Source organism: Ambystoma mexicanum, chromosome 14 (genome assembly GCF_040938575.1).
Source record: "Ambystoma mexicanum isolate Mex_15411 chromosome 14, UKY_AmexF1_1, whole genome shotgun sequence".
NCBI lineage: Eukaryota > Metazoa > Chordata > Amphibia > Caudata > Ambystomatidae > Ambystoma > Ambystoma mexicanum.
The window spans coordinates 408563262-408589552 of NC_090940.1; the positions used below are offsets into that span (position 1 = coordinate 408563262).

At 46.6% G+C, this 26291-nt stretch overlaps 1 protein-coding gene across 11 annotated transcripts in view; it reads left to right on the plus strand.

The window, feature by feature from the left end:
• Window positions 1-26291, plus strand: part of LOC138526830 (protein-L-isoaspartate(D-aspartate) O-methyltransferase-like) — a 1059036-nt gene that overhangs the window by 906790 nt on the left and 125955 nt on the right. For all 11 annotated transcript variants that reach the window (XM_069637551.1, XM_069637552.1, XM_069637546.1 and 8 more), the window contains one exon: window positions 11197-11366. In XM_069637551.1, coding sequence (XP_069493652.1) covers window positions 11197-11366 — 170 coding nt within the window. The remainder of the gene's footprint in view (window positions 1-11196; window positions 11367-26291) is intronic.

Below are 26291 nucleotides of genomic sequence, written 5' to 3' on the forward strand. Positions count from 1 at the left end.
CTCTGAAAAATTCCTAACAAGCACGCCTTGGGGGTGACTGATTCTGACGACAAGCCAACCTTAGTTAGGCTCTGTGCCACACCCTCCCAATATTGGCGTATTTCAACACATGCCCAGAACATATGTGTCAGGTCGGCGTTGATCTGGCCACATTTAGGACAGCCTGGTTCTGTTGCATTACCAAATTTTGCAATCCTCTCTGTAGTGAAGTATGCTCTGTCAGTGACATATAACTGGATCAACTGTAGTTTTGCGTTTCTGGACACTTTCTTGTGGTACCCCATAGTCCTATTCCAGGCAGCATCCGACAGCTCCTCTTGCAAATCTGCTTCCCAACATTGCTGCATCTGTGATAGATTGCTATCTGGCCTCACCGTCAGTATCTCATATAATCTCGACACTGCGTGTCCACCTTCAGAGATATCGTAGAGCGTTTTGCTCATTTCATCCTCTACCCATGTACCCTCCAATCTCAGCAACTTCAGATTTATCCTATGGAAAAGAAAGGCATAGGTTATGTGTTGCCCTTTCCACACTCGTTTCCGAAACGACCTCGCTGAAGGTCATCAGGCGTCCCTCTTTCATTATGTCTCCCAGTGTCATCACCTCTCTGGTCTCCCAGTATTTCCGGACACTCAGCCTAAGTTGCTCATCCTCTCTTTTCAGCGTCACCAATGGGATCTGGGGTGAGAAGGGTGTTACTTTACCCAGGAAACAGCAGGCTCTTTGCCACATCGTCATGCCTAGCTTCTGCAGCAAAGGGGTGAGGGGGGGTTTGGGATCCTGCAGTATTGTGCTCCACATTATCTCTTTTAAAAAGAATGGGGTGCATGCCTGTTGTAGTAACCTCGTATCTTGGGTCTGTTCATCTGACAGCCAGTACGTGACAAGCTGTAATTGGCACGTTACGAAGTATCCCTCAAAGTCTGGCACTTTTATCCCTCCCTGTTCGTATGGTCTCTGTAATTTCTCCATTGACATCCTACACCTCGAGTTATGCCACAGGAAGCTCCGGCAGATAGTGTTCAGTGTCTTGAAGAAGGCTTTGGGAATATTAAATGGAACATTCGTAAAAAATAATGTAGCAGCCTTGCAAGCACTACCATTTTCAACAATGCAGCCCTCCCCATCAATGAAAGTGTCAGCCTGGCCCAACATTTCATGGAGTTCTCAATTGTATTCACTGCCTTTAGCGGGTTCTGCACATGTTCTATTTTAGGGTCGTGGTAAATGTCTACTCCGAGGTATCGGAATGTATCCATTTCCCATTTGATCTGTAAATTTGGTAACCCGCCCTCAGTCCTCCCTCTGTACCCTGCAAGGGGGAACAAGCTTGACTTAAGTGTATTTATTGTAATACCAGACAGGTCCGAATAGCGCTCGAACACTTCTTATATGTATTCTAAATTGATCGCTGGTTGTTGTAGGTAAAGAAGCATATCATCGGCATACAGGGAGGTCAAGTGCGTGCTACCCGGTGTTCTTATGCCGACATCCTGGTATTCCTTCCTTAGATATACCACCACCAGCTCCAAAGCCAATATAAATAACATGGGAGACATGGGCAGCCTTGCCTTGTGCCTTTCCTCAACCTCCATTGCTCCGATATCGTGGATCCTGTCTTGACTCTCTCCGTTGAGTTGCTATATAATAGTTTAACCCATTTGATATATGCAGAGCCTATACCAAAACCTTTCAATACCACTAGTAGCCAAGGCCATCAAACCGAGTCAAATGCCTTGACTGTATTCGAGCAAGGTCCCTGCTAGAAGCTGGGAGCTGTCCTGGGTTTGATCAATGACATGGTGCAGACGTCTTAGATTGCACGTGATATCGCTGTTTGGGACATAACCTGATTGATCTGGGTGCACGAGTGTAAGAATTACTGGTTTCAGCCTGTTAGCCATCAGAGCCGTCAGATTCTTTACATCTTGGTTGAGGAGTGAGAGGGGTCTGTAAGAGCTGCAATCGGTATCGGTTTGTTGGGCTTCAATACATTATTTGTTTATTTCTACCGCGCCAGAGCCCGCAGGCATCAGGGCGCCACATGTACACGCAAAGTCACATTATACAAACAAGTCACGGACAACATGAATCTACGGATTTTCAGGCGGGTTTTAGCTTAGATTAAGGGAGTTGTCTAAACAATAATGGAACTATGATTGATTCTCCTAAGGACAGCGGCAATATGCCTTTATCTAGTGCTTCATTCAGCATTGCCAACAACGAGGGTGTGATCTCTGCCATGAACTCTTTGTAGAACTCACTAGGCAAGCCATCTGCTCCTGGAGCCTTCCCTGACGGCAACCCTCTTATATGTGTTAAACTCTTCTTGGGTTATAGGAACTTCGAGCCTGTCTGCCTCTTCTGCATCTAACTGTGGGAGGTCTATCAACGCTAAGGCGTCTTCTATTTCTGATTCCTGGGTTTCTGATTTCTCTTCGTATAGTGCCTTATAGAAATCATAAAAACATTTGTTTATATCCTTTTGTGTCTCACAGATCTCCCCACCCTTAGCTGTGATTGCCCGAATTGCGCTTCTTTCCATTTTGTTTTTTTAATACCAGGCTAACAAGTGTCCCGGTTTGTCCCCTTCCATGTGTTGTCTTTCCATATACTTCCTATAATTCAGTTTGCTCAATCTGCCACTCCCGCTGAGTAAATATCGTTGACCATCTATGGCTTCTAATTTTGTCTCAGCCTTACGTAAATCATTCTCTATTGTGGCTTGGACCCCATTCGCTTTAGCATTCGCAGTCCCCTTGATCACTACCTTAAAAGCCTCCCATAACGTGCCCGCTGATTCTACGCTTCTGGTGTTATGCGTAAAATACTCCTGCACCCCTTCCCTCAACTGTTCCCAAAAAGCTGCGTCCCTCAGGGCTTCGCTTCTAAATCTCCATGTCGGGATGTGTGCTCTCAAGGGGAAAACTTGCCATATAACCATTAACGGAGCATGATCTGACAGCATCCGTGCTTTATATTCCGCCTCCTTGAATTCACTCAGTGTCCTCTCCTGGGAAAATGTAATCTAACCTAGTGTATAAGTCTTGGGGCGCTCTGTAATGTGAGTAAGCCTGAACTTGCGGATGAAGAGACTGCCATACGTCTGTGAGTTTAAAGGCTTGCAACAATGTGTACAGGGCTTTAGCAGAGGGAGTCGGGTGCATACATTTGTCATCTGAGCGTACAATTAAAGTCTACGCCCCATATCAATGTACCATCTATATGTGGACTTATTAGTGGGTATAATTTGCGAAAATAAGCTGCCGTGTCTTGGTTTGGTGCATACTTATTAATAATACAAAATTCTCTGTGCTCAACCCGACCTCGTAATACGACTATCCTGCCCCCTTTATCTCGGAAAGTTTCAAGCACCCTCAAAGGTACCGTCAGTGCCACCCATATAACCACTCCCCTACCTCGCAATTTTTTCACAAGTGCGCTTTGTTTCTCCTTTGTAAGATGAGTTTCTTGCAGGAGCTCAATGTCAATTTTCTGACGTCTTAGATAAGTGATAATTCTATTGCGCTTAATGTAGCTATTGAGACCCCTGACATTCCAGGATACTGTTCTAAGTTCCACCATCGCGCTTAACCCTACTAATATGCATCAATTTTACCATGTTCAAATACAGCGTATACAGTGTGGACTCATAGGCTAACTCCCAACTAACTACCCCAACTCCCCAACCCCCGCCCCAACAATTGCCCAGCTCAATTCCTTGTGCTCAGGCCTCCCTACTTCTCACCCTCGCTCCAAGATCTTGTCCTGGTGCATGGGCACAGTAGGCGGATACAGGACTGTCTACATCCGAACAAAAATCCACTCTTAGGTATAGGACGCGCCTGCGTGGTGCGATCTTAAGGAAACTGCCATTGTGTCATGTTCGTATAGGCCTTTCTGCCATACAGTAAACTCAGTCTCCAAAGTGTGTTTAATCAGCCCCACTCGCACCAGCTTCTGCTTCCGTTGGCAAATTCTGTGTGTTCATTCATTCACTCACATCTTCCGGATTATCAAAGAAGATTGCCTGACCTTTGTGGATCACTTTTAGTCTACCTGGATATAACAACATATACTTTAGATTTGCCACACATAGCCTTTTTTTCACTGCTATGTAGTTCATCTGCTGCTTCTGCACCTGTAGGGTATAGTCCGGTATGCTGTTATTGTGGCAGACGCTCGTTGAATCATCCCTCCTTTGCGGAAGTATTCGAGGATCTTTTCCCTTTCTCAGTAATTCAATATCCGAGCTATTATTGGCCTCAGTGGGGCTCCTGGCAGCGGTTTCCACATCAATGACCTGTGCGCCCTTTTGACTGTGAAGCCTTGAGTGAGGGCATCTGGACCTATTTCTTGCTGCAACAGAGTATCTATATAGTTAGTCGGGTTCACTCCTTCTTCCCCTTCCGGGAGTCCAATTATTCTTACATTATTTCGTCTTGCTCTGCCTTGCACGTCCTCCGCTCTGTCTTCCAGGTTACGCACCTATTGTTTCAGTACCCGGATTTCTTCTGTGGTGTCCTTTAGGCCACTTTTATTCTCCTTCACTGTCTTTTCAAGTGTTCCCGTGCATTCTGGTGGCGCCCTCACATCCTGTCGAAACAAGTTCAAATCTATACTGATGGCGTCTATTTTGGCTTCGAGGGACTCTTTCAGTGATGCAGTGGCCTCCAGGATCTGTTGATTTCCTTTGTTGGGCATCTGTTCCTTTTGGGATGGTGAAGTTGCCTGGGCGTGGCTTTCCACTGGGTGCGCAAATTTTGTAGCTGCTTCCTTTTGCCTTTTTGTGGTTTAGACGCTATGATTTGTTGCCGTCTCGTCCTTCAGCTCCCCTGCCAATGGTTTCGTCCGTAGGTCATAACAATCTCTGAGCTTACCGGTACTTTCTTGCCAGCAGTTATTGCTTCTATTCTGATGATTGCGTCTTGGAGTGTGCCAGATTATGTAATGGGTATGGGCGCCGCCTCCCGTGCTGGTGCAAATTTCTATGATTAGGCTTCCGCCTGGGTTTATCTTCGCTGAAGGGGCCTGGATTTTGCTAAGTGGATCTGCACCATATTGCTCTGTCTCGCTGTGACTTAGTAGGCTCTACTCCATGGTTTTGCTGCAGGCTTTCTGCCGTCCGTTCAGCCCTCTGATGATGGGCCTAACACCTGGTGACTCTATAAATTCCTTGGTGTCTGGTATGTTCTGCACCAGGCTCCTGCATGTGTGCAGAGTACTTGCTCTCGGCCATAGGATTGCTCTTGTTGCTATTCAGTATTTCTGGCCGCTACCACGGCCTTCATGCACGTCTCTTGCTGCATGTAGCAGCTGGTCAAATGGTTACTCTTCTCCGTATGCAGAATAGCCTAGGCTGAGTTATGTTTTACCTCGTTTCGTCATTTTCACTGTTGCTCAGGCACTTATTAATCTTCTGCACCCGCACTCTCCTGCACCTTATCAATCATTGTGTGCTTCATCATGCATGTCTGCAAGTAATACTTCTGCAGCTGTATCAGCGCACCATTCGTATTGTATTATTATCTTGGAGTCCTGGGAGTCCTGGATGTTGCGCACGGTGTGCGCGTTCTGTTCCGAGTAAATCCCACCAGGCTTGTGTCCTCTATGGGCCCCTTCCACCTCCCTTTGTTCTTAGCCCAGTCTTCCCTGCGGTCCGCCTCACCGCTGCTGTTAAAGCTAACACACGTCTGTAGACTGCCCATGCTTCTAATGCACTTCATGGGCCTGCTTTAACTGTGGTCCGCCTCTGTGTGAAAAACGGGGCCAGCTCCCTCTCTGGTCTGCCTATTCACGGCGGTCGGAATCCGCTTCCATTGCGGTCCGCCTCCGTTATGTTTAATAATTAAATTGCATTCGTTCCCGCAGCACAATAAAATATTTCGATGGGGATGGCCCGTAATTCCTCTTCTCTTTTGTCAGCCCACTCCCTGCACTCCTTACCGTGGACCTGCGCTGGCCCGGCCCATGGCAGTGCCACAGCCCGTTGGGGGCAGCAGTCATGTCCCAGTCACCCAGCCATTCGCAACAGCCTGGGCTTCTGGGGAGCAGCCACCTCTGTTCGGCAAGGGCAGCCAACCTCACCAGCCTCCTTCACAGGCCACAGTAGTCGCCTCCCACTCCACGGCTCGTAGCAGCCTCAATAGATCATGTTGCATGCATCGATGTGCATCTGCCCTTGTTGTTGCCTCGCAGCGGTGTTCTCCTGTTGTACCCGCAACGGGGTGTGTTAATAAACCGCACTCGTTGCCTCCTCGGCAACCCAAGAGGCAGTGCCAGTCTGTGCTCGGCTGGCTCATCGGGTCACTTGTTACTGTTCCCCAGGCGTTCTGCTTTTCCTGCTTCTGGCCTCCTAACGTCCCACATTGTGCGCACACATCTTCATGTTATAATCCACTAGACAATCCCGGGTCTTCAACGTCCCTCGCTGCCATTGCTTCTCGTCTCAACTTCACTCCTCACATAGTCCTTTGTTCTCGGGATGCCGCCATCTTGCATCGGCCATCCAAATCGAAAACTCGGTTTATTCTTGCAACGGTCACCTCATCAGTACTGCAAGTACTGCCTGGATGTTCGCTGCACACTCATCATAACCTTATTCTCTCAGCAGGCGTACACAGTCTGTGTAGCCTCTGTAATATTCAGGATCAATGACGGATCCGCAGGAGCAACCAAGGATGCGACCTACAGCATGGCTGCTTAGCCACCCCTCCCTCCCCACCCACCCCGAAACAGAAGGGTAAGTTAACACAAATCGATCATTAGGCAGTTCTTTAGAGTCAATCCCTAACTTAAGCAGTCCAGCCCTACGAAATGGCGAGCCTTATGAGCTAAAGTGGGTCCTCTTCAGGAAGCTGTAGTAGTTTGGGAAGGGGCTTGAGGCAATGAAGAACAGTGTCCTACTATTCGAGGAGGGTCTACCCTTGGAGGCAGAGCGACTTTCGAGTTTCGGAAATAGCTAGGGAGTGCAGGCTAGCTCAGCTGAGGTAAGTATCTTTTCAGGCATTCTCGTGCATATAGAACAATGGCTGTGCCAGGGGGCTAGCGATAAGTGATGTAAGTACTTGCCGACCTTTGACACAGTCCAGGCCAAACATTGCCAGTCTAGGCCAGGTTGCTTGTAGGTTCAACCTCTGCAGTTTCACGTCGCTCTGTCTCTCAGCGGCTGCAGGACGGGACGATCGTCCGTGGCGGGACAGTAGCCTTTTCTTAGCTCTAAATGAAGAAACGAGGACAGTTCCAGTGCAGCACGTCTCAGGGCACAGTGGGGCGGGTTTGCAAAACTCCTACAACGACCGTCACCATAGCAGGCGGACACAGGGACCACAAATGCTTGCGGTGTGGCGCTCTCTCTTAAATCGTGACCAGAGGAGCTAGGACTACGAGGTTTGGCAGGAGAGGGCCCCGGACCACAGGCTGGCAATTCCTTAAGTCACAAGTGTCAACTCAGGATGGCGGCGCTCCTAGACGTTACCCCAGGTTCCAGCTGGTCAGTGCACTGGATGGCCCAGAAACACCTAAGAAGAGGCTCTATTGGAGGGTAATCGGGAGATACAGAGAGGAGTTGTTCCCACTACTCCAAAGGGTCGAAGCGCTCTTGCGTGCCTTCAGCGATCTATGCAAAAACAGTGGTCGATGGGACATCACTGACTGGGCTCAGGGTGCCAAACCTTCCAGCACGTCTCCAGCAGTTCCGTGGGTCTGCTTTTGCATTTCAGGATACTTGGCTTCTTCTGTAGTTCGGGTGAACTTCAGTGATCGAACTGTACTGGGTGCAGAGCCCTTTCTCTCATTCAAGATTCGTTTTGCGCTCAAATCTGGGATAACCAATCGAAGATCTGCTCTCTTGCATTCTTGGGCCAATCATGGCCTACAGTGGTTCCAGTCATTCAGGCATCAGTAGTGTGGATTGGGACCAGACCGTCCTCACCCTCTTCCCGGGCACTAGCACACATGACATGCAGGAGACCGCGAAAGATGTGGTTTTTGCGGGAGGCTGCATGCCCAAATAAGGAATACCCGAATCACTCGACCTGAGGGAAGGCAAAGAGACAAAATGGCCAAAGGACAGAACAAATGACTTTGTGGCACAGGCATTTTCGGCACTGGCCACAGTCTTGAGCCAAACGCAGTAAGCGCAATATGGTTTGTTAAAAAGAAGAAAAAATACTATAAAAGTGAACTGCTGCCACCAGTATGTCCTAGGCACACTTGTACAATCACCAAAAAATCCTTAGAGGGTGGCTACGGCCATAAAACAAAAGGACCCCTATGTGTGGTACTGTAAGGAACTTGGCACATAGATAAAAAGTTACCAAGAAATGGCAACATAGTCAAAGACTACATACTTTCCCAGAACTGACGGTCTGAACGACATGTCGGTTTCCCCATAACAGATGAGGAAAAACTCAGAGGAGAGCAGCTGAAGGCTGTGCTCCACTGGAGAAAGGTAGTTAAGCGTCCATCAGTCTCCATCTGTATCGTTAAACCTGACTCTATCAGTTCCCCTTCACTTAAGTTTTAAAAGTCATCTGGTATTGCCTGAAAGGTATCTGGCTGAATAAAGTGCCAGTGTTCCTTGTGGTATACCTGTGGGAGTTATTCATTTTTCTGCTCTTTTCCATCTTATGGTTCTTTCTGGTAAATCTTTTTTTTTTTATTATACTTAATTCACATGGAGAATTTGCTTGAGTTTGTATTGCCTTAACTTACTTTGCTTCAAAAATATCAAATTGTTTGCACCCTTGTAATGACATTAGAGGTCTTTAGCAACATCTAACAAACATCACATTATTTTCAGATGTTTTCTGCTGTTAATGTGAGGTTAACTGGACCACTGGACCATTCTTTGATGATCTTGGGAAACTACTTGATTCTCTTTCCACTAAACATCACCTCATTCTCTTAGGTGACTTTAACCTTCCCTCTCCAGCCATTTCTCAGAAATCTGAACTTGTCTTTTCTTAGTGACCACGCTCTCCACTCTATCCATAACCTACCTAGCCACACAGGGGGTAACTCTTTGGATCTCAAATTCATCTCCATCTCTCTCTCAGCCACTAATACTACTGTCATACCATCCATTTCTGATCACGCAATTGTTTCCACCACCATCTAATTTCCGCCCTCTGATCTTTCCTCACCACTTGCTTCACCTATTACTAAAAGGAAATTTAAACGTTCTCTCCGACCTATAGTTCTCACTCTCCTCCTTAACACCTGATGCCTCTTCCACCAACACTGCCTTCTCCAGCTATCAATCCCTACTATGACTCATTCTCCTCTCCCTTCCCACTGCTTACTTTCAACCCTAAGTCTCAGATCCTCAACCATGGGTCATCCCATTTATATGCTCTCTCCGCACAGACATTAATTGACTGCTGCGCAAATGGAGCCATGCCCACTCGCATGAGGACATGCAACTCTATCTCTCTGCCCTGAACTCTCTCAAGTCCACTCTTGATAGAACAAAAAGGGAATTCACAACCTTCGATACCCCCTACAAGCAGGTTTTCTGCTGCTGTCACTCCACGGAAACTGCTCTCATTAATGTGTCCAACTTCATTGCCTCTGCTAAGCACTCCAACCCATCCTCTATCCTAATTCTCTATGACCTGTCTGCTGCCTTTGACACTGTAGATAACTCTGATCTCCTTTATACTCTTTCTTCTTGGGATTCGCAATTGGCCCTTGCTTGGATTGAATCCTACCTTGGACCTCACCAATTCTTTGTCTCCTGGAGCAACAAGCCCTCTCAACTCACTTCTCTGTTTGTGGTCTACAAGGCTCTGCCTTGGGTCCGCTCCGCTTTACACTCTACACCGCTGCTCTTGGGGCACTCATTTCCACCTTTGGGTTCACGTGTCAACTCTTCGCAGACGACACCCACATCTTATCTTTTCCTGAACTCTCCTCTTTTCTCTCCATCAAAATTTCCTACTGTCTCTCTGCCATTAAATGTTGGATGGCTCTGCACTCTCTGATTTTAAACTCTTTCAAAACAGAGGTGCTCTTCTTCCCTGCCAAACGTGCTCTCTCATTCTTCCTCTGCTGATCCAGTTCCCACCTGACACTCCCCCTACTCTTCTTCAGCTAGAAACCTCAGCGTCATCAATTACCCTTTTCGCCCCTTCTCTATTTTCATCTACTTTCCACACCTGTAACAGCCGCTTAACTCAACCTCCTAAATATTATCAAACTCGGGCACCTCTTTCCTTTCAACACCGCCAAGCATCTCTTAACCACTCTTGTCTTCTCTAAATGGGACAAGCGTGCCAGCATCCTCTTTGCTCTCCCCAACTATGCTTTCCCTCTTTTCGACAAGATCATTAACTTTGCTGACAGGACTTTATTTGAACTCTCTCACTTCACACCTACATCCTTGTACTGTCACCAGGCTGGATGGCTAACGATGCAAAACAGTGCCATATTTAAATGTCTTCTCCTGGTTCACAAATCTATCCACGGCAAGGCACCACTGTAACTATCCTCCTCTATCCAACTCTACAAGCCTTCTCGTAATCTCTACTCTGCCTCCTCGACTACCCTTGTGTCTCTTCGCCCTCCCTGTGCTTCCTCCCACTTTTGCTCTTTCTCTCTTCTTGCTGCATTTGCATGGAATTCTCTTCCACCGGACATCTGAGAAACAGTCCCCACAGATTTGTTCAAAACCAAACTAAAAGCCTACCTCCTTGTCTCAGAGTTATCCTCTTAACCTACCTCCCATCTGCCTGCTAACTAACATTTTTCCCTCACCTCTAACCTGCCTCTGTCCCTCACTTCCTCCACCTACACTATAGCACTTCACCCATCATGGTCACATCCCAAGCACAGCTGGCTGTACCGCCTACCTGCACTTAAAAATGTCCAATGTTGGTTGTCCATAATCTATGTATGTCCACTTATATATTGCCCACAGTGACTGTTCCATTTACTCTCCTCCACAACCTGATTAGAATGTCCTTCAAACTCAACCCATTGTAAAAAGCTCACTGCTTCCTGTCAAATCTGATTGCCCATCTATTGTAGGTTCTTTGTGACCAAAAGAGCATTGTTCCTCCTGTATATAAATACATCAAATAAATTAAAAATAAATAAGAAAGTCAGGTTATGTGCCACTGTATGTATTATATAACCACAGCTGTGGTTGGCTTATTACATTTTTTTGTTTCTTGTTTCTGCTGTGAGCAGTTGCTGGATCAGTTGAAACCTGGCGGAAGGCTAATTCTTCCAGTTGGGCCAGCATATGGACGTCAGACTCTAGAGCAATATGACAAGACAAGTGACGGCAGGATAGTGAAGACAGAAGTGATGGGTGTCATGTATGTACCCTTGACGGACAAAAAGAATCAATGGCCCAAGTAAGCTCATGTAAAGTTTGTCACTGTCGAGATAATAGCTATGATGTGTTTGTGAATTATTATTTTTTATTGTATAAACTGGCAGTGATGCTTCAGTAATAGATTCTGCCAGAAAGCTAAATTCTGCATATTGTGTAAATGGTGTATACAGAGGCGGTGGTAGCTCCTCTGTAATTATGGTTAGCCTTCCCATAGGAAGAGCACTTTCTGAAATGATTTTAATTTTCTTTTCTTTTTTTAAACTGTTTCTATTAATTGGATGGAACATGGAGAATTACAGTAAGTTAAACAAATACAGGTAAGTTATACAGCATACCTAATATCAATTGCATAGTTCAGGATGGAACCCCCCCCCCCACTTTATATCGTGCATAACTCTCCCTCTCCAGAGAAACAAATCCTATTAAGAGACCGCAGTTCGCAGATAAAGTCCAGCCAGCCTGGTTTTAAATGTTAAAGCCGGGTAGGTATGATCGTAGTCCAACAAGGGAGCCCACATGTTCATAAATTAGTGAAGTTTGCCTTCCTTTGGAGCTGTAACCTTTTCCGCTACCAGTATGTCCCACACTTTAATCCACCACAAAGCGAAAACTGGACCCTCTTGGGTTTTCCAGCGATGAGCAATCGTAATACGTGCAGCCAGCAATAATTGAGTAATTAGTTTCTCCCACTCCTCAGATTTAAGATTTACCTCTTCACTTGGGGCCCCCAAGAGTAAAGTTTCAGGACAAATTGGAAGCTAGGTGCCAGTGATAGATTCAATAACAGTGACAATGGCTTCCCAGAAGACTTAAATAAGGGGACAGTCCCACCACATTTGAAAATATGAACCTTGAGCCCTGCATTTTTGCCAGCAAGGGGGAGCAATTGAAGACTGAAAGTGGTGCAGTTGAACAGGGGAATAGTACCAATGAAATAGGAGTTTTATGGCACATTCGTTGTTGGTCACACATATGGTGGAAGAGTGGTTTCTAGTCAAAATGTCTAGCCATGCTTGATCCTCCAGTGGGTGGCCTAAGTCTGTCTCCCAGCTGCTCATGTAAGATGGGAGCTCAGTTAGCATATCGTCTCTCAGGAGTTTAAAGAGTTCATAGACCCCTCCAGGCAATGGTCCCTCCAAAGCAGTTAACTCTATTGGGCTCAAGGCTCGTGTTGCATTCCGTCTTGTCTCTGGGTGCGTGATCCAATACCGAAGCTGAGCATATGAAAATCTGGCTGACTCTGAGAGTTGGAATGTCCCTTTACAGTCTTCACAAGAGCGTGGATGATCCCTCTCAAACAGCTGAGCGACTGTTTGAAGACCACCCGACTCCAATTTCTAAATGCTTCTGGATGCAAACTCGGGGAGAAGACAGGGTTGTGAAAAATCGGGGAGAGAGGGCCCATACCTCTAGGAATCTTTTTCTGTTTTAGAGCCCCACCCCATGACTTCAAGGTAACTTGTGAATAGGAGAGCAAATTCTGCCAACATTTTCATAGCGTATGGGAGACGAAAGGCAGGAAACGAAGGGGAAGCGGGAGTTTGGACTGTTCAATCTCAGCCCAAAGGGACATCCACGTAGGGAGGTGTGAAATTTGGGCAGTTTCCAAATATTTATGTAGATTTGGGAACCCGTTAAAGTCTCCCCCAATAACGATCTGGTGCTCCAAAAAGGGGAGGAGTGTTGCCTCTAGCGCTTCGAAAAATCGGATCTGTCCTTCGTTGAGAGCATAAATCGAGACTAGTGCAAGTGCCCCAACAACATACCTTTTACTCCAATATATCATCCTCCCGGGTCTCGTATAATGTCCAGTTCCACAAATTTGGTATCTTTCGACAGTAGGATAACTGTACCGCCCGCTTTAGTGCCTCTAGAGGTCAGAAATTGTTTAGGAAAGTCTCTACTCCATAAGCGAATATAGTCCAGAGGAAGAAGTGTCCCTTGCAAAAAGATTACTGACCCTTCCAAATCTTTCAGCCGACATAAGACAGACTTTCGTTTCACTGGGGAGTTAAAGCCTTTCACATTCAGTGACACAAAGCCCAAGTTCTGACGAGATGATGAAGAGTCTCTTGTGATATCTTCCTACATGGCGGGGGAGAGGGTGGAGATTAAATGGCATTCAGTCGCTATCCTGAATTAGAACTTATCTGCAACCATGTTCCAACCTGGGTTTTAACTGAACAAACCAACTGAAACAAAAATCGAACCACAAAAAAGCAACTAAACAATAAAGGGCAAATCGCACCAATGATCTTCAGGGGACCTGTGACTTGAGGTCGGGCATGTGCCGCATGTTGCCCATTGCCAATGCAAAATTGCGTGACACTTCTGCAATGTTTCGTACTAATTCACCTCTCATGGTGGGAAACTTTCTGTGAGTGAAAGCCATGATTCAAGTCTGTAGCGGGGGTTTTCCTGTATTACGACCTTTATGGACCCTCGACCAAGTGGACAGCTGCATTTTTGGCTTCTTGCTCTCACCTTCCATGGCCTCAAGCAAGGAGCCCTCTCTTTCTGGTGAAGAGGAGCTCAAAATCCCTTCTGCATCTTCCAAGCAAGAAATGGTGCAGAGAGTTCCTTTAAACATAAACTGTAAAGCAGTAGGAAATAACCATTGATATTTAATGTTCTGATCCTGTAAAAATAGTCAGTGGCCGCAGAGCTTTTTGTTTTTTGGATTGTGACAGTTGCTAGGTCTTGGAAGATCTGTAGAGGGGAGCCCTGGAACATTAGTTCATCTCGGGTACGGGCCACTGCCAGGATTTCTTCCTTTGTAGTATAGAAATGGATCCGAATGATAACATCAAGAAAGTAATCTGGAGTTGAACCTCTGCAAGTGCGCAATCTATGGGTACGATCAAGTAGGTGCATGGATTTGACGAGATACGGCAAGGGAGTGTGAAAGAGATCACCTATATATTCACCCAAAGCCTGATCCGGGACCAATGAAGGCACTCCTTGAATGTGCAAGTTGTTCCTGCAGGCCCGGTACTCCATATCCTCCTGCTTATGCTCTAATATATCACTCATCCTTTCTAAAATTATTCTGATCTTTTGCTGCATGTCCGTCGTTGTGGTTGAATGCTCCAGGACGTGGTCCTCCGTTTCCCCCACTCTTTGCTCCACCTCCACGACTCTCTGATCTAACCTCTCCAGTTTGGTGGATATCTCGGACATACAATTCCGGAACACAGATTTGTTATCCAGCATGAAGGCTTGAATATCTTCTTTAGTAGCCAGCTGATCAGTAAGACGCTCGCAGGTCTGAGATGGAGATTTCACCAGGTCCTTTGTCTGATAATACCAGCATCGTGGAAATGTCTGCGTTCTTTTGAGATTTTGATTGCTTGGACATATTAACTCCCACTACAGGGGTTCCACTGCCCAACAGATGTCAAATCCGATTAATATGTGCTACCCACCCTAAATTCCAAGCAGCAAGTTATTGCCTTAGAGAGTTCTCAGGTCCAGATGGTTGCAGAGTCCAACGCCGCATTGGTGGAGGCTGAGTGAGTGTCTCCAGCAAGAATGTCCCCAATAGGGGAATATGCTTTTGTCAGATGCCCCCACAGAACGTGCCCAGCGTGCTGGAAGCAGAATCCGCTTTTGGGGTTGGAAGGGGAGGAGGGAGAGATCCTTACTTCATTTCCGAGACTGTAGCCCGTAGAACTGTCATTTCAGCAAACACATTCACTGCAATCAGGCTTTCCCCATCTCTGTTCCTTTGCTGTGTGCACGCACTGTTGTTCCTGCTGGTCAGGTGGGCTGATGGGGAGCCAACGCTTGGTCCAGGCAATCCGCTCTCCTAGACTGAGGGCTCATCCCCTGAGGAATCTGCCGAGCCGAGCTCGAGGCAGGGAAAGAGAGGAGCGGGCTCTCCCCTCACCGGGGTCCAAGCTGTGCAACCTGTAGAGCATAGCCCCCCGCGTTGTCCAATGTGGCTGTTAGCAATTGCGTGACGCCGCAGCTGCACGGGCCGGGCCGCATCAGTGCCATTTTAAATACCTTCCACTGCTGAACGGGTCCCTTCGCCACTCCAGCACTCTCCCTCCTACTGTTGAATTCCCAGTGTCTGCGTCGCAGTAGCTGTCAGGCATTCTCCCGCATTGTTCTGGCTGAGAGGGTGGAGGCACGAGGTGAGTTGCGCCGCAAAATTACTTTTAATATGGGCTGTACGTGGAGGCCATCAGCAGAGCGTCCGCATCAACGGCACTTCTGGCAACACCCCAAATGCTTTTCATTTTTATGCAATTTGACAACTCTATGCAAAAATGTTCACATAAGATTTAGTAACCTATTAATTCTTGGGATATTGTTGTGCCAATGCATTAAACAGGAAAAATGTTTAACTGGGTGGGGTTGTCCCAGAAATTGCATTGCCTGTTCAAACTCTCATATGAATTTGTGCACATAAATACATAAAAACTGCTGCAAGAATTCACACTAAACCTTGATCAACCTAAACCTTGGTTACTGGTTAGAGCTTGCTCCAAATTTCACTTTGTTTGTAGTCACAGCCATAACCTGTGGTGGAATGTGTACAGGAACATATGTCTTGCCCTCTGGTCACTGATGACAGGAACACTTCTTTCCTGGTATTATCCGTAGACCATGGCCCTCATTATAACCCAGGCGTTAAGGGGTTAACGGCGCCGTAAAAGGTGGCGGCGCCGTTAAACCCTTAACGCCTGATTACGAGGTCCCTTTGTGGGTGGCACTTTAACGCCTGCTTTTAGCAGGCTTTAAAAAACCAACCCGCAAAGGGACCTTGGTGCTAAGTACGGTGCCGCAATTTGCGGCACCGTACTTAGCGCCTTCCCCATTCCCATTGAGCCCTATGGGGCAAAAATGGGAATGGGGAAGGGCCATGGCGGCATGGGGAATTACTGCCCCGCCAACCTCGGAATGGGGCGGTAATTCCCCATTCCGCCATGGCGGAGTCGGTAAATTACCGGCATGGACCATGGTGCTATTAGCACCATGGTCCAACGCCTGGGTCGTAATGAGGGCCCATGTGTTTTGGACAGTGCATAGAATTACAGGACATCATAGTTGCCCTGCAAATCCTGAAAACTATTGAAGTTTGGGAATGATGATGAGCAGCACAGCCATAACCCAGACGTGAGTCCTGTGCCTGCTGGGCCCAGAGACCCAGCAGGCAGCTGGACCCACAGACAAGCAGTACTCCTTACTGACGAGGCCTAACTAGACTGAAACATGTCTGGGGATGCTTGTGGTCTTGTGCAGATGGAATGTGACCAAGCAGTTCGTGCTGCACTGCCCCTTCTAGGGTGGGACCAAGCCTGATTTGCATATGGTCTTTCCCCTTTTGTAATGGCTTGGCAGCCAAAGAATGATGGTCTGGAGAGTTGCCCAGAGCAATGCCAGAGGTTAAGATTAATTTTAAACCTTTCAGCCATCGCCTCATTTGTTTAGCTGTGACTGTTGGAAAGCCAGACTGCACGGTATCGCCCAGAAGAAGGGGTACCCTAGCATAGTGCTGCTCGATGTCCAGAGCTTGCAAAGCTCCAACCAACTGAAGAAATCTTCAAGTGGCACTGCAGACCCAACATCTGTCCACTTTTCCATGGCTGAAGAAGTCCAGTGTTGCTGCATGCAGAGAAGTGCCAACCGCTGGGTTTCCTACCACTGGCCATCGAGGAACGAATCTTGAAGGTCCAAACTTGGTGGTGGCCCGCAGAGAAGTCCTATGCTCAAGTCACCAGAAGCCATCCTGTCATCCGTGCTGCAGCACCAAAGAATAAACTGACATCACTTGTGTCTGTCTTCAGTGTTTGATACCATGCATTCCTTACATTCCTTACATAAGAATTAGGGGTGTACCGAACTTTGGCTTTGTGTAAGTATTCGGCCGATTTCTGGCTGAAAAAAAGCTATCCGGCTCCGACCGAATAGTTTCTTGCTATTCGGCTCTTGCTCAATACTTTGTCATTCTCATTTGAATACAATACAGCAAGAACTCAGAAAGGCATATATAGACTTCAGTTTGCAAAACTGAATAGAATTAGACCAGACACTTAGCCACAAGACCAGACAAATTGCTATCACAGAGCTGTAAAATATCTTATATTGTAATCTGCTCTTTAAGGCATGTTTTGTTACAGATTCTTGCTCACCTTTTATACTTAGCCAGCAGCAATACAGGAAAATATTTTCTTTTAGCAAATGTTTATATGCAATGTTCACTTTCTTCAGTTGGAAAAGACAACCTGAAATAAATGTGCATATTTCACTTAATGATACCTTCAGTTCCTGTCATGTTACTTCCCATTGCGTACGTCATAGTCCCCCCTTTTCTTTTTTTAAGAAGGCAAACTGCGAACTGACGAAACCCGACATCCACTTCTGTCACTGCACCCGTCGTCACTGAAGGTCATCAGCGAAAACCAAAGGAGTCATCCTCACCTCGCAAGCCTTGTCGAGGTCCACAGTGAGTTTCATCTTGGGACATTCAGAGCCGGCATAGCAACCCGACCTTAACTGCTGCCTTTCCAACACTGATTGGTTCCCTTCTTCTGCTCAACAGCAACAACCCAGCAAATTCTTATTCCAGGGGGGAGTCTATTCTCATGGGGCATCATTGAGTAAAGCTGAGAGTCTCCCTTCCAAGGCACCCAAGATACTGTGAGGAGGAAGAGGATCTTTCACCCACAGGGTACATTGCAGGGGTCTCGGCTTCCTCTTGTGCCCGGCTCCCCTGTTGTTTCCCAGGTACTTTGGGTGGTGGGACTTGTAAAGATAAAAATAGACAATTTATCTACATTTAAGGACAGGGCATTAACGTAAAAGCAAATTATAACTTACCTTTTCTTACAGATTGCCCAGGTGGGGGGGATTTTCACGCAGTATTGCATCTGGATGCTAAAGAAAGCATTCCGAAGGCTGCTTCCTAATGCTGCTTGAGCTTGTCTTGCCCTGTGAAGTTAGGGCCCACCACAAGGAGAAGCAGTACCCTGATGATCAACTTGGTCTACCTGCATTCCTGTTGCCTGCATTGTGCAACATAGATGCTGAAAACCATTTAAAAATTAACACTGCCGTGAGCTCCCAACAACAGCCTGATCCTCCCAGAAGCTGTCTCCGCCCAGATGCGACCCGATTGGCTTGCCGCACCCGAAGAGGAGATGCACTCCCCAAGTCAGGAGGCGAAGCCGGCCCATTCCGAAGGCCGCTTCCTAAGGCTACTTGGGCCGGTCTTGCAGTCAAAGCCATACTGGCTGTGATGCCGGATGAAGTTGCTGCCCGCTGTAAGAATCCAGAAGGTGTCTCACCCATTAGTCCCCAGGGATCTGTCATCCAGGTGGCCAGGACACAGCCATAGCTTTTGGATTCAGTTCCTGGGGGTGGACCAGTGCAGGAGGATCACCTGGGCGAGGGGTCTTTGGAGAGTGGGAGTGGGACACCGAATGGTGAGATGCGGTATCTCCTTCCCTGGAACACCGTTACCCTATCTTACCTGGTAGGATATTTAGGAACTCTACCCCCCTCTTTTTACAACATGAACACTTTCTCACTGACAGCCCGTTGTAAGGGAAAACAGACTAACACCCGAGACGTGTACCTGACATGGCTCAATACTATGGCCAGGCGAGGTCAGACAATTATCGATAATCACTCACACCGTGTCTGAGCCCGGGGATGGGGACCCGGAGTGAACAGTAAATCACCCGAGGTGTTGAATAAATAAAAATCCTAAAACGGAAGGAACTTTACTGGTTTGTCATGTTGCACCAGGCCCTCTAAAATAGGAGACTTTGAATGACAAAGAGACTTTGGCACAGAAGGTCCTGATGTCAAAGTTTTGAACTGCATCCTCATGCTAGAGACGCCAGAGACTGTTCTAAGCTTGAGTGTGCCACCTTGTTCCGTGCTGAAAACCAGGGAGAAGGGAAGCCAACGGCTTGAATATCCTGAAACATCATTTCTTGAACACTTTTCTTTCGCATAACATTGTTTCCCACACTATTTGTATTTAGAAGTAAGGATTGGCAATAGGTTTATTAGTATATGCCCTTTTATTTTGACAAGACACCATTAGGACCGCGTTATTATTATTTGATGGTCGTAGCTTGCTAAATTCTTCAGATTTAGGATTAGATAGGCGTTATTCAAACCAAATTGAAGTTCAATGAACACCCTTGAACTGTGATCACTTGTTCCTGTCTTACTGTTTGATACTGTGCCTTCCTTAGACCGCACACTCATGCTGCCTTCCTCCTCCTTGCTGCTGCTAATAATCCATGCAGCTCATCACCAAGGTAAGAGGTGCACTCAACCCTCGCTCTCTGCCAATATATTGCATTGCTCTATTAAATTTTTAAACTCTGATGTACACCTCCCAGCCCCAATGCCTTTTCTACCCCTACTACACGTGGTGAAATGTGCGAAACCTCTTCCCGCATCCTTTGTTCACTGCGCTTCGAACCACCTTCATGCTGTGACTCTCATTTGGCCAGTTGATGGCCTCAGTCTTCTCCACCTGATCATCTCGCACCAGCCAAGTCAGGACTTTCTCCCAACCCGGTCACATCTACTCGGGAGGAAAGCTGAGGGGCAATGTGCTAGCCTTGGAAGCAAGACGACACGGATCAACACAGGTTCGATCTCCGGGTCCGCGCTTAGAAACCTCTGGGTATTAAGCGCATTATAAATAACCAATCATATCATAGCATATCTACTGCACAGAAACTGACTACAGCCCTTATGGAGATTATTGACCCTGCACAAGACTGACTGCTCCTCGCAAACGCACATACAGTCTCTGTCCCTACCACCAATATCACAGTACCATTTGAAGAACACGCTATCAACACTGCTACACCGCCCAACACGGCAGCCCCTAACTGGCCCCCCTCTGTAGTCCTCCCACCAGCATGCAACCCCCACACCCTCTTGCCACCCACCCTTCCCAAAATAAATGTCACCCATCTGACGACCACCATTTCAGACGCATCAATAGTCACGCCTACAAAGAACACCAACACCACAAATCACCCTTGAACACAGCCGCCTGGTCAAGGATGATTCTACACAGGGCCTAACGACCCCTAATCTATTTGACTCATCCAAGACACACAAAAGCCACCGGGCACCCACACATTGCACTAAGCACCCAACCACCAACCTACCCAGCTGGGGACCATCTCGCCAATCTAGGCTCTGGAATAGAACCTGTGTTCTCGCCTCCAACGCCAGACCAATCTTTGGCCAGATTAAGCCATCGGACCCGCGCCCCCTCACCATCACCACCACCCAAAACACTCCCAGTGCCTCTTGACTTTTGACCCATTCCCGTCTCCCGGAAAACACAGGATCTAAAATGTTTCCTAATCAATGTGAGATCCCTAGGTGCACATGCCATAGATATTCATGACCTTATCCTGGAGCACCACTTGGACTTATTAACCACAACTGGAATTCTGGCTTCATGATGCCTCTGGCCCTTTGCTTCCCCTAGCAATCCTGGCCAATTACACAATATTCAGAACAGACCACCCCAACGCCATAGGCGGAGGGGTCGCCATCATCGCCAAATCCTCCCTGCAGATTAGGCATTGCACAATATCCACCACACCTGGGTATGAAATGCTATTTGTGAAACTTACCACTGATATGGTATATGATATGATCTGGCATTTATAACGTGCCTGTACACAATTGTTTCTAGACCCCCCACCCCCCAAACCACTTTCAATGTGCTTCTTATCTACAGACAACCAGGTCTCAGTCATTCCGACCATGACATCCCATTCTTGATTACTCCATTCATGAAACCCCTAACCAAATGCATCATTCTAGGCAACTTCAACCTAGGCTACAATGATGCCCTAAACCCCAAAGCTACCACACTTACAACAGCTCTCAATTATATGAATTTCAACCAGCTGATGGGTGCACCCACGCATTCCAAAGGTCCAACCTTAGACTGGATCCTTACTGCCAATGCAACTATCAACATCTCAACCACTGAACCAGTCCCCTGGTTGACCACTTCCTCATACATTTTATTCTCATCCTAGCTAAATGTCAGAAACACCCTGCTATCAGCCAGAGCCCTATTGAAGTACGGAATACCCACAACCAAATGCACGAAGTCCTGAGGCCTACTCTCCTAGCAACGCTCAGTCCAATGTGAGAAACCTGAAGGTGTCTCCCTGACTAGTCCCCAGGGATCTGTCATCCAGATGGCCAGGACACGGCCATCGCTATTGGATCCAGCTCCTGGTGGTGGACTAGTGCAGGACGATCGCCTGGATGCGGGTTCTTTGGGGAGTGGAAGCGGGACACCGACGGGTGAGGCGCGGTATCCCCCTTCTTATAACACCTTTTCCCCATCCTACCAGGTAGGATACTCAGACACCTAGCCCCCCTCACCCGTCTTTTCCCACACAAACACTTTCTTACAACACGAAAGACAACAGACTAACACTAGAGCTGTTTACCTGACATGTCACAACACAAGGGTCACTTCATACAAAGAAAATGTGGTAGGGAGGGTCCTAAGGCAAGTGGATTGGGACACTCAAAAACTGTATATATACCAATAGTATCCACTATGCTGAAGAAAATGTTTTTTTAAAAAGGAATTTGTTTAGTTTTTTTTAAATGTAATTTTTACTTGGTGTGTATCCAAACGCAGATATCACAATTATTTTAAGCCTCTATAGATGCTGAAAACAATCCTTTTTGTTAAATCAATTTTAATAGAACATTTTTAATTACAAAAGCAAAATTTGTTGAACATGTTTGAGTTAAAAAATGACATTGTTAAATAACAAAAGAAAACACAATCAGGAAAGAAACTTTTGTTGAAAACAAGTGTGGAGTCACAAAAATAGAACGTAATAAAACAGAAGCCTTGGTTGAGTCTTGAAATAAACACAAAGGAAAGTACAGAGTCATACAACATTTAGAAAATAAGACAGATGATGAGCAATGAATGCATCAGAATTTGGTCATATACATTAGAAGATAGAACAAATAACAAGCAATGAATGCCTCAAAAAGAATGGTCATGAATTGAAAGAAAAATGCTGCTGCTTCTATTAATATTCAGAATTCCGCAGTCCTATATATGCAGGTCTGCCGACGTGCTAGTGTTGTAAGGGGATCCAGACTCATCAATGGACTGTAACAGAAAAAATGTTATTGTTTGAAATTACATCAGTGTCACGTTTCGGCGAGAGCGCCCCCTGCTGGGCAGGATATTTCGAAGCCTTCCTCAGGGCGAAAAAAGAAGGAAGGAGACTTTACCCTGTATGGAGGCAGACATAAAAATAAAAATAAAAAAATGGTTTTAAGGAGTGTTTTCAGAAAACTAATGGGCTGTGAACAAATCACATTGTTAGGATTGCAAGTATTGAAAAAGCTGGTGAGAAACATGGTCCTTACCCCGGTCATTAGCAAGGACTGGATTGAGTGCTCACTCTGCAAGGGCTGCATTCCCCCACAGGTTCAAGAAGCGCACCATGGACCTGAAGGCAGATACGCTCAATTCCATCATCAAGCGTAATGGTTCTGAAAGAGCTAAAAAGTCAAACCTAAGAGTGGGTTTTAAAAGAGTGTGACAAAGAAGAACACACGGCTCTTTTCCTTCCCCACAGATAATTACTATTTTGGCGATGTTTGTGTGGGCCAATAGATTTGCAAATTTCAAAAAGTTTTATTGTTTAAAACTCTTGAATCGATTATTATTTTGGCCTCCATAGTTACTGCAAGCCCTTTACACAAAAATAGCTAGTAGGTTGGCCTGCAACATTATTCCTGGGAGCCATAGCATGGAAGAGACAGTGGTAGACAGGGGTACCTTGTTTTTGGAATCTTGCTTTCAAACAACGTGATTGCAGGGATCCCCAAGAATATGCAAGGCGAGAGTTGTAGGTTGTGGCAGCTGGGCTAGCTGAGATAGAAATCTTGTCTTACTGGATGCTTCAGGAAGCGAAGCTCATGTTTGCTTATTTGAAATGCCTAAAGTGAAAAAAAGTGAAAGAAGGATTCACTGTGAGGGCTAGAGGGACCTAGGTGCTCATTGGTTAACATAGCGCTTGGTTGTATAGTGCACACTTCTTAAAGGAGGTAAATGTGTATTTTTTAAAAACCAAACAACCAGGCATGTACCTGACAGTGTGCATCCAGGTAGAAGATTAATCGTATAGTGAAGCTCATGTACGGCGTCCTCGCTGCATGTCTGATCCCAGGGGCAGTGCAGAGCAAACCATTGCTGCAAGGCCTGAGTCACGGTTTGGCAAAGCTCACGGATCCAAAAAAGTGTGTCTCGCAGACACACGTCTGATTGGCCCGAGCGAAAGGGCTGACAGGGAGGTGATGCCGCACAGAGAGTGGAGAGCGGCCCTGTCAGTCACTACACGCAGCGATTATGCATTGCCTAAGGGGGTCTGACGGTGCATAAAGAAAGGTGCGCAGCCGCGTCACGGAAAGGCTGTGACTGGCCTGGGGGTGTGCCTATAAGGCTGCATGGTAAGCAAAGCTGTGTCCCTCTCTGCTCGGGTTGAGGCATTTTATGCGTGGCCATAATGTTGACTCAAGTTTGGGAGGAAAGTAAAGCAAAATAGGTGATTTCGTCTTCCGTTTCAAATGTGCGTGCGTTGATTAACGGAAAGCTGAAAATGAAATGCGGGATTGCCCTGCTGGATAATTAGGCATGTAAAGTGCAGATGTGTTGCAATTTATGGAGAACAGATTATAAATAATGAAAGTAACATAACATAGTGCTTTGCCCTAAAACAGTGGGCAGTTTGCAAAAAATAAGATTAAAAAACCTGCCGAAGACAAGTGAAAAAGTAAAAAGTATAAAACACATGCCCTGCTAGGAGGGTAAATGTGTCAATTAGGGATATGTTCCTAGGAAAGGAACATTTTGTGAATGAATAAAGCAAGTGGAATAAGTGCCTCCTGTTGCAAGTTAGTTGCACACAAGGGTCAAGCAAAGTCAGGCAATTGACCAGAACTACACACACCTGACGGCTCTTTTCCTTCCCCACAGGGATAAAGAGCACGAGAGCACACTACAAGCAAGGCAAACTGCACAACGAGACAGCTATCCTAGGGCGGCAGTTCAACAGGAGGAGAAAAGCATAGAGAACCGAAGGGGCGACAAGTAGAGAAGCGGCCTTGCCCTTTCCGACCCAGACCCGCAAAAGCTCCCAGAAAGGAATCATAAGACCCTGAACAATAGCCAGCGTGTGTTGCAGCAGATGTCAACGGTAAACCGAGATCTCCTACACCGGTAATCAGGACAGGGAGAGATGCTTTCTACCGTGGTACTGTCCTTGACTGCAGAGACAAGAAAAGCCAAGTGGTTCATCGCCGCCGGTGAGTCGAAGAGAGGACCGATTAGAAACCGAGCTGTGTTGAACGAGAGTTGCGAATGGCAAATTAAAGGGAAAACCAGCTGCAGAGGGATCCGGCACCACGTGGGTGCTCAATCATTAGACTCTGGTTAATTCCCCTATTTCTGAAACTACCAATACCAGAAGGCCCTAGGAGAGCCGCAAGGAAAAGGTACAAGTGATCATACAGGGGTCTAGCAAACCCCCTGTACAGTCGAGAGTCTTTGACCGGCACTTAATTGGAAAGCTAAGGGAGACGAATCCCGCACAGTGAAAAAGGAGCTGTGTGGTTGGCAAGAGTGAACCCGACGAAGGGATGCTGACAAAAAGGGGCAAAGCATGATGCCCCAATGAACATTGTGTTGACAAGGGTGAACCCGACGGAGGGATGTCCACAGTGGATTGCTTAAAAAGACATTAAGACTTGTGAATGCAAAAAGAGAAATCTTGTGAATAAAAGCCGGAGTGAACCCGACAGAGGGAGGCTGCTATTTGAGAGGGATCTGAGCCCGGAAGAGGGGGATCCAGGTGTGAAAAGCCATCACCCAGCGTACATACAGAAAGGAACATTTTGTTTTATTATTTTGAACCCATCAGGTCTAGGAGACCAGAGACTTTTTATAGAAAAGAGACTTCACCACCGAAGATCCTGATACCTGAGAACAGAACTGTAGTGTTGTGCTGGGAAAGCTCGAGAGTGTGCTATGCCCAGGAGTCCCGCCTTATCATGTGCTAAAACTGGGCAGAAGGGAGACCCTGGCTATAACATCCTGACTTATCATTTGTGAACACCTCTTACTTTCTTGTGAACACTATCCCACACATTTTTGTATCAGTTTTAAGGATTGGCAATGTTTTTATTTGAGTATAGGCCCTTATATTTGACAAGATGCCACTAGGACTGCCTTATTATTATTTGATGGTCGTAGCTTGCTCCCATCTTAGATTTAGGTTTAGATTAGGCGTTTTTCCAACCTACCTATACGCTTTAATAAACACCCTTGAACTTTGATCACTTGTGTCTGTCTTTACTGTTGCCACCATGGGTTCCTTACACCAAACACCCAAGCACTACCTCACTCTCCTATATACCTTGTCAACCAATTCCATGCATGCCTACTTCAAACTCTCGACCAACATGCCTGTTTAAAATGTAAAATCGAGAAACCCCACAAGCCCAATAATGCCTAGATTTCTGAAGACCTGGTGACCCTACGCAGACACAAAAGATCACTCAAACATTTAACCAATAAACACCCCTGACCCGGCAACTGCACAGCCCTCACAATGACAACCCAGGCCTATAAGAAAGCAGTAGTAGCCAGCAAATCAAACTGCTGCAATGTTAGAGTAACCAATACTAGCTCCAATACAAAATAATTTTTTCTCTATCCTCGGAGAGCTGGAAACTCCCATCCTGCCTATTGCCGGTTCCCAGGCGAACAATGCCTGGTGCACCACGAAACAAGATGCCTTAACTCACAAAATCTCCACTCTACTACTTAAGATCAGTGCTAAAAAGACCATGCTAGCTGCCAAAGCCCCCCCATCTCTCCTTTACTCCCAATCCA